Source organism: Aspergillus brasiliensis (genome assembly GCF_001889945.1).
Source record: "Aspergillus brasiliensis CBS 101740 unplaced genomic scaffold ASPBRscaffold_30, whole genome shotgun sequence".
Taxonomy (NCBI): Eukaryota; Fungi; Ascomycota; class Eurotiomycetes; order Eurotiales; family Aspergillaceae; genus Aspergillus; species Aspergillus brasiliensis.
Genome location: NW_027137471.1, coordinates 32,578 through 40,901, shown reverse-complemented (window position 1 = coordinate 40,901; position 8,324 = coordinate 32,578). Strand labels below are relative to the sequence as shown.

The 8,324-nt window shown below is 42.5% G+C and overlaps 2 protein-coding genes across 2 annotated transcripts; both read left to right on the top strand.

Moving 5' to 3' along the window:
- Positions 1–923: 923 nt before the first annotated feature.
- ASPBRDRAFT_139405 (uncharacterized protein) lies at positions 924–1,100 on the top strand (the record flags this gene model as incomplete). The annotated part of the gene is made up of 1 exon (XM_067619089.1): positions 924–1,100. A coding segment is annotated over one exon (177 nt), but the record flags the coding sequence as incomplete, so codon positions are not given.
- A 4,627-nt stretch (positions 1,101–5,727) lies between these two features.
- On the top strand, positions 5,728–6,402 carry ASPBRDRAFT_669514 (uncharacterized protein). Its single transcript, XM_067628818.1, has one exon. The coding sequence runs from the start codon at positions 5,897–5,899 to the stop codon at positions 6,239–6,241; it is 345 nt and encodes a 114-aa protein (XP_067473018.1). The 5' UTR covers positions 5,728–5,896; the 3' UTR covers positions 6,242–6,402.
- The last annotated feature ends 1,922 nt before the right edge of the window (positions 6,403–8,324 follow it).

The following is an 8,324-nucleotide window of genomic DNA, read 5'->3' as shown; positions in this document are numbered from 1 at the left end:
TTGATTGATACAGTTAGCGATGTGTTAGATGAAGAAGAAGAGATTTATTATATTAAATATTTTCAGGAATATGGATAATTCTGTAAGGTTGGGCTGCCTCAAGAACTATCTACTAAATTAGAGGAAGCTATTCTATAGTAAAAGGAACTAATAAACTTATAGCATTATATTTTCTAATGCAAGAAAGAAGAAAATGCTAAGATAATTAATTTCTATAAGAATAAGTATTAGAAGATATTAATTAGCATTCGACAGTTAGAGCTTTGTTGATACCAGACTCAGTGAATTTGTAAACAACGTGATTAACAGATTCTAGCGAGGGGGAAAGATCTATTTAAATTACTGGAAGGCAATGCCTGTACTCATACCCTGGCCCTGGTCATTCCTGAGGTAGGATATATCACAGAGACTTTATATTTAGCTAAGCCGCTCACTCATAACCAAAAACTTTTCTTCGGGAGTTAATTACTTACATACTATCACCGCGATTATGACGTGATTTATCTCCCGGGAGAGTCTCCCATTAATGGACACTGCCCCGTCAATATGTATTAATATTATATTAAAGAGTTAGTGTCACCTGTCCCTATGGGTAAGATATGTTAATAATCAAGTATAGACTGGAAAAACCAAAGAGAAGTGTTCATATCTATAACTATATTTATAATACCACCGCCCACTAGCTGGGAATAGCTGCCCACAAGCTCAGATATTGCTATGAATATATATTATAGCTCCTAGAGAAGAATTGGCGTGATTATTATACCCAGTATCTTGAATGCTGGGATAACTGACATTGCGAAGTCATTATCTATTATTATATAGTGATTCGCCCTAGATACTGCCCTTGTTGTCTGTGGGATCAGACTCTCGCACCAGAGTAATGAATAAAGTCTTGGTCATATAGTGCCAGTTTATAAGGATATATTGAAAGGATATACCTTCAGAGGGCAAAATGGCCAAGTATAATACCAATCTGTGGCTGCTTAGTTTTGTTTAAATCCAAGATTAAATTTTATTATTACCTACACGATGTGCATGGCCTGACGAATGTGATATGGTGGAAGCTGGAGCCCAAACCGGCCGCTAAGAGAAAATGAGGTGCCAGTGCGCAGCAAAAGAGAGAGGAGGCCAATGATAAAAGAGAAATATTAAAAAAAATCAAGTTCTGATACTATTAGCCTACTCCACTTTATTGACTAGCGGCTGCTGAGCCTCACTCGCATAGCGTGGTTAATCTCTCAACCTATAATACTGTGCAGGCCGCGCCTGTCAACCTACAACACGCTGAATTTAATCGCAGCGCTTGCATTCATGCCGGTCTCAGCTCAGATAGCAAAAGCAGCATAAGTAATATTTTGATTGTAACTCCACTGCTCAGCTCTGCGCGCACAACTCCGGACCTTGATCTCATCGACCCCAGGCTTCTAAGGCCAGGGATCTCAGGAGAAAATGATATTACCTTAGTAAATATAGTGAATAATACTCCTATTCAGCGGCCCTCTCCCTCGAGTGATGACGAAGATACTGGACAGGATGATAAGACCATGGCTCAGTCTTATAAATGTATAAGCTCACTGTGTATCAGTAGTAATGCCCGTGATTATTAAGATACTTGCGTCGTCGAGCCCACAGCATCTCTAGGTAGTGTGGAGGTACGCACTGGTCTATTGGGCGTTGATAGCAGTAGCCTTGAAGATGGAGCGCCTCGAGATGATAGTTCAGTATATCAACGTGTATGGACACCATCCCCCAGCACCTCACCGGTGTATTCGGCGCCATCGACGCGCTAGACAAGAGGCAGAGTAACGCCTAGATACTCTTCGAAGTCTTGGAATACTGGGTACATTTCAAGAGGTGACGCTCTGCTAACGCCCAGAGAATGGAGCGTACTTTGGCGGTTAAAAAACCAGAATCTGACCTGGAGATAAATTATGCCCCATTTCCCTGAAACGTCCGTCGCTGCCTTGCGACAAGCCTGGAGGGACATGGAGCATTCTTCGGTGCAATGTCACACGAGATCTCAACGGAAGACACGGTGATGAAGAGGAGGTTTCCCCTGGCGTCTGGTGTCACCCTCATTTGGTTGAAAGTCAAACAAAGTAGATCCTGCACCGGTAGTAAACCCAAGCAGACCAGAGAAGTACTGTACATTAGAGTAACAACATACGAGGAAAGCATAGTTCCCACGTCCGGAATGGACTATGATTTTACCCCAAAGAGTCTTCGAGTCTACGGCAAGTTACTTCGCTAAGGCCACAGAGGCCTGTAGTCTCTTTTCGAACCAGGCACCCTGCCCATGCCCGTGTAGGCCCGTTGCAGTAAGAGGTTTGGTTCACCGCCCACCGAAGGAATGACCACTGAGTGCATGCAAGCCAGCTAAGCTATCAACCTGTCGTTGTGCAATATCCCACGGGACGTCGGTCTTTTCGGTCTCAATATTTAGGAATATGGGGCGTGCGCTGGTCGGCTCAAAATCAGTGTTATTGACAGTCTGAGGATGCGACACTGCAAAATTTGTTTATGCTGTCGCTTAGCGCCGCACCTCCGAAGAAGTCGCATAGATACAGATGTCGAGCATCTTAACTGGGGACAAAATGCTACTTTAAATGGCCGATATAGCTGGGAGGCGGTACTACGGTTGGCAGTATCTCTTAGACATGAGCTTCGGGGCAGTCACAGTAAGTAGCATGGTATTTACCGGGTAACAGCATTGATTTTTGTTTCTTAGGCTGGTTAAGGAGCAACGTAGGTTTGGGCAACTATGGACAGATGCAGATAAGAGGTAATCCCGTATCAAATACTTGACATCTGCACCACTTACCGAGGCTAATATATCGAAGCGAAGTTTTCACCATGCGGAAGCCTTCCGATAGGGACTATTCCTTGATTCTCATCCACACCTTAAAATAGAGCGAATTCATGTGAATAGACATAGCAAAGGTAGGAATGGAACAAGATACATCCCAGGGGCTTACATAGAATGTCAATGACTATTCTACGCCCAGCCTACAGGCACCATTGGCATGTGTCTTCCAATACTAGTGTAATCGGCCTGTAAATAAATATTGATCTGGTCTTTTATAACTACTTTAACTTTTGCTTTCTACCTCCGTCCTAGTTTAGTATAATAAATCTGTCACAACCTCAGTTATATCTATATATCCTGAGTACAGTATTTGATGATGTCCTCTAACAGGGGATGATGATTGAAAATATTATATAAGCCTTCTTTTTTGGGTGTAAAGAGTATCCACCTTCTTTCTTTAGTATGCTTCTATTCTGTAGTCTCAGATATAGTCAACTGGATATTATGCTTAATATATCTGGCTAGACGATTGATTTACTGCTAAGAGAAGTTATATATTGTAGGTTTAAATAATTAAATATCATAGATTCTTAAGAAATCTTTTAAAATGTGTCTAGATCTAAGCATTATTTTAAAAGTTGTGCCACTTATAGAGGGAGTAGTAAAAGCTAATTAACTGAGAATGTGAATATTAATAAGGTAGATTCAATTTCAAGGAAAAAGAAAGATTTATATAATCAAGATTAATCTATAATAAAATAGGTTTATGCCTTCAATATTGATGTACAGAGACGGAGGCTCATTCGGGAGATTATTAAAGAGGTCCACCAGTTGGCTGATTACAGAAACATATCTACCACAATTAGTCCGGCAGAGTCCATAGATGTGTAGGGAGAGTGGATGGAATAAGACAAAGGATGCTGAGCTTTGTGAAAGGATCCAACTGAAGGATAACCTGAATTTATAAGGCTATAAAGAACATACTATAGAAGATATAGCATTTCTATTTTATAATAGGAGAAACTATATCCAGCTATAATATATACTATACCTCTTAATATTATCCTTGGCCACATTATTGCTCTCCTCATACCAATATGCGCCAATAATTAGCGAACTGTTAAAATTGGGCCTAGCACACCAAACAAAAGGTTGACGGACTATCGATGGTATTTCCCTATCTCAGAAATTGGGGCAACCTGCAAGGTAGCTCCACTTTATGGCCTACCATTTTGCCAAGCCTTGATTGTTGAGGTTCCTTTCAGCACCAAAACATCTATATATACTCTCACTGTCCGGTCAGGAACATGAACTTTTTTCTCTCTCCCCTTTCACAGAAGCGGCTCTCGTGAGAGTCGTCACTTAGGCCACTCATTTATAACATTCCCTAGCTTCATCTACTCTTTTATCTAGTATTTGTGTGGTTTCTTTCTTTCTTTCCTTTTTATTACTCTTTCAGTTTCTTTCCCCTTCTTTTTTTCAGCTCCATTCCATCACCAAGCGTCAATTCGAGTGCTTAACTATCTCCGGCTGCTACTCCCTTAACCTCACTTCCTCAAGTCAGGATCTCCAGCTCTAGCCAATCAGGATCTAATGAATAATTATATCTACACTATCAGTTTGTTAATCCTAAGTGGCTGGATAATTGGTTTTCTAGCTCTTTATCCAACTTTCCAGCACTTAAAAATCCTTCCTTCTTCTCCTCAGCACATGTACCTTTTTAATCTTATTATACCTCTACGGGTCTTGCCTTACCTTTTTCTACTAAAGCATGCGCCACATCATCCTGTTTTGGAAATAAAGCATCCCCTGATTATGATTATAACCAGGGGAATGAAATACCGCCTAGTTATTTTTACTACTCCACGTGCGACAAGGGCTTTTCTAAATAATATATATTTAAGTAGGTTATAAACTTGCTTCTCTATATCTTTTATTATAATTTAGAAGAAGTTAGCTTACTAAGTATAAGCTGACATGCCAAGCGATATATGAGGCTGTTTAAATATATTGTTTATAACTATAAAAAAGTCTTTGCCTATAAGAAGGACCTGGATTGATACTGTAATGTAAAGTACTCTAAAATAGTGGAGGCTTTGTTCCTCTCTACTGTCCATTTGAATGGTGTAAGTGGAGCGAATGGATGGGCTGTGGATTTTTGAGGGTAGATAACCTTAATTGGCATGTTAATATAGTATATGTTAGGAATGGGAGGCCCTGATCTTTTTATTAGTATAGTATATAGCACTCTTTGGAAAGAAACTATGTCGACCACTACTGATTCCTGTAGAGTTAGCTCTGGGATTTACCATTGGATAAGTCATGTCTAAGCTAAGGGATCCTTTCTCGTACCATTCTTGCTTGCATAATGTAGAGTGCAGCAAGTTTTTTCTTGGCCAGCGTGTTATGGCACATTGCCTCGACTCCCCTCGCATCGCAGGCGTCCGTTCAGACACATGGCTAAGCTGTCTAGGGAGTAGTCCGCCAGCTATACCTCCAGAGCGGTCATCAATCGCTCCTGGTAGTGCGGCCTGCGATCTAGCTGGAATTAGTAAGGGAGCTCAAGCATTTCGTACCGCGTCATTGGCACTGAGAGTTCTTAGAGTGCTATGTGGTATACTAGCAAATAGATCAGGTCCCTCCATTCGTACCGCGTTATTAACGTGCCGATTGAGGCTGTCTGTCCTCGAACAGCCACGGAAGCAGTTCCCGCCCTCGTGGACGACTGGATACCAATAAGGCGGTGTTAGTGGCTTGGGTTCGGGGACATGCGAGACTTAGATGTCCTAACCCACTCGGCATTTAATTTTTATATAAAATTTATCGGAAAAGCAGCTGTTTTGTTGACACGAACACCACCTCGGTGGTCACACTAGGAGACAGGATCGGAAGCTCGCCGCTCGCTTACAGAGAACCTTGCCTTAGTTCTGGACTGTTATTCACGCATGCACAGTGCGACCCATTCCATCCTGCGCATCCCGTCGTTCCATCTCTTGTTGCGACTCTCAACCCTGCCATCTTTCTATTGACCCAACCACAGATAAATGACATCCCATTCGCAGAATCGAATATTCACTGCGGTGCATCATGCTACTCAACTCTATCCTCGAGTGTATCTTCGGCACACTGGTGAACGGCCCCCTTCCTCTTCCCGACCCCCGGTCCGCTGCTGCTGCATCCAACATCGTCACTAAGATCCTGAATGCCGACACACCCTATTCACTCCATAAACAACTAAACGAGGAAGTTTCCACCAACGGTTGGACCAACGCCATAGCCCAAGCCACTCTTCACGGCTTAGATAATGCAATCGGAGCTGGCGCAGAAATGGCGCAAGCTGCGTCTGATGCTGCCGCTCAAAGCAAACACGCTGCCATTGGCTTCGCAAGGGACCATCCTGTTTATGCCACATTAATTGCATTGGGGATCTAGCCTTGCTGACACCGTGGATCCTTGAAATTCTCGGATTTGGAAATTGGGGTCCAATCGAGGGTTCGTTTGCAGCAGCATGGCAAAGAACTTATGCCGGATATGTGCCCAGAAAGGCTTTGTTCACCTATTTTCAGAGCCTAGGGATGAAATGGCACTGGATTCTTGAATGAAAGCTATCTACCTAGGACCGTCGGGTAATTCAGTGGGGTGGGTGGATGCGTGTTGAGTCTTTAGGCTCCCGGGGACCATCGCAGAACCACATACTCAGAGGGAGCCGCCTCTTTAAGGATACCCGGCAACCCGTCAGCTACATGCGGCAGAAATTGAGTTAGTCCGCCGGAAATAACGCGGGTATTCTAACCCTACTGCTTTTTGACGTATCTTACAACCTCAAAACTTAGCACTAAGGTCCGCGTTTGATTCTCGTAAGTTCTCGCATGCTCCAGGGAGAGAAGGATCTATGAGTTGATTATTCTTTAAAGCCATCTACGCGAGAACAATCGACACGCAATTATGTCCCAGCTGTAGGGGGTCACATATAGCTCCACCTTCGGTTCAAGCCAAGCAAGGCTGTCGCCCATAGCGCGTGGCCTTTCAACTGCAACATGCCAAAGAGATGAGGCGGTGCCTAAAATGCCCGGGCATGTCAACTCACCCGTGGAAAGCCCTACCCTATAGTATCACATAAGCTGGCTCTACTTCTTGTTCCACGGAGGGAAATACAGTGCAAACAATTCCCAGCCTAGTTTTGGGCATAAAGTCCGCTCCAGTCAACAAGAGAAATGCCTACGTTGCCCGGGTATGTCACCACACCGGTCAAACGATACAGTGGCCAAGCTTTTACGTAAACTAGCGACCCATTGACATTTCTCAGGATATCTGTGAAGACCTTGCGGCTGCATATCTGGTAGACCATTCTGATTATCCCTTGAAGCATGACGCGGGTTCACACTACGCAGTGAGGCTATAATATTACTAAGTTGTATTTGGATGCATCTTCCAAACGAGTCATGTGAATTTGGTTACTCCATGATATGGCTATCAGTCGTTCTTGGGGGTTAGGTAGTTAGGCGTCTCAAATTGCTCTTATATACCATGTTGCGTTCATACAGAGATGAGATGAAGCGTCAACTACCATGATTTGATGCCCTTTCCCCACAGATGGACTCAGAGTGAACCTTCCCGGTAGCCTTTCTGATCCTTACCATAGTCTTGCACGTGCACGCCAATGTCCATGGAAGGAATACAACCCTTTAGCTCCTTGGGAAGACAGCCCGCTCATTCTCCTAGAAGAAATTAATAGGATATCTAGGGTCATTCATCACCTTCCTACAATACCATTTTCCTCTTACGATGAAAGGAGTACCCTCGGTCTTGTCAAATTTTAACCATTGAGGATTCTCATATGGGATATTGATATTATAATGAACCGGATGTTGTAGGAAATATCCTCTCTTTATGAGGATGTAGAGGCTCTCCTTAAAATGCTTTGATGCAAGGAGTTCTGGTGGCCTGAAAAGAGTTAAAACCACCTCCTTAGATTGGGAAGATATATTCATATCCGATACTTAGTAGGAGACTCTGCAGCCGAGCGATATATTTATTTTTACTTTTTCTGCTGTTTAAAGGAGGAGTATTTCGTCTTCGCTTCCCTTGATATCTCTCCAGTCGTCGCTGTATTTATCCTCGTTGGAAACTCTGGATGATCGGTCTCTGTTTATAAAAAGCTGAGCGATGAGAGCATTAGAAAGACACCATAAAAAGAAGCAAATCGTTGGTTTTGTACGCATAGAACCGAAGCAAATTTCTGACACCAATTCAAAATCTAGAAGTGGAAGTAATATTCTGGGTTTCTCAGTATCCATTGTGTGTGCTGTTGCTGGATTCTATCTAAATAGATTATAAATAAATAATATTTTTTAGATGAAGTTTATATGAGGCTATTACTCTGGGATATAGTAAGACTAATCCTAATATATACTAGATCTTCTAGTACTTAAACTAATCTAGTACTACTAAGATCACCTATATAAGGTCTCCTTAGTTTTATATTATCTGATTAGATTATATAAATAGAAAGTAA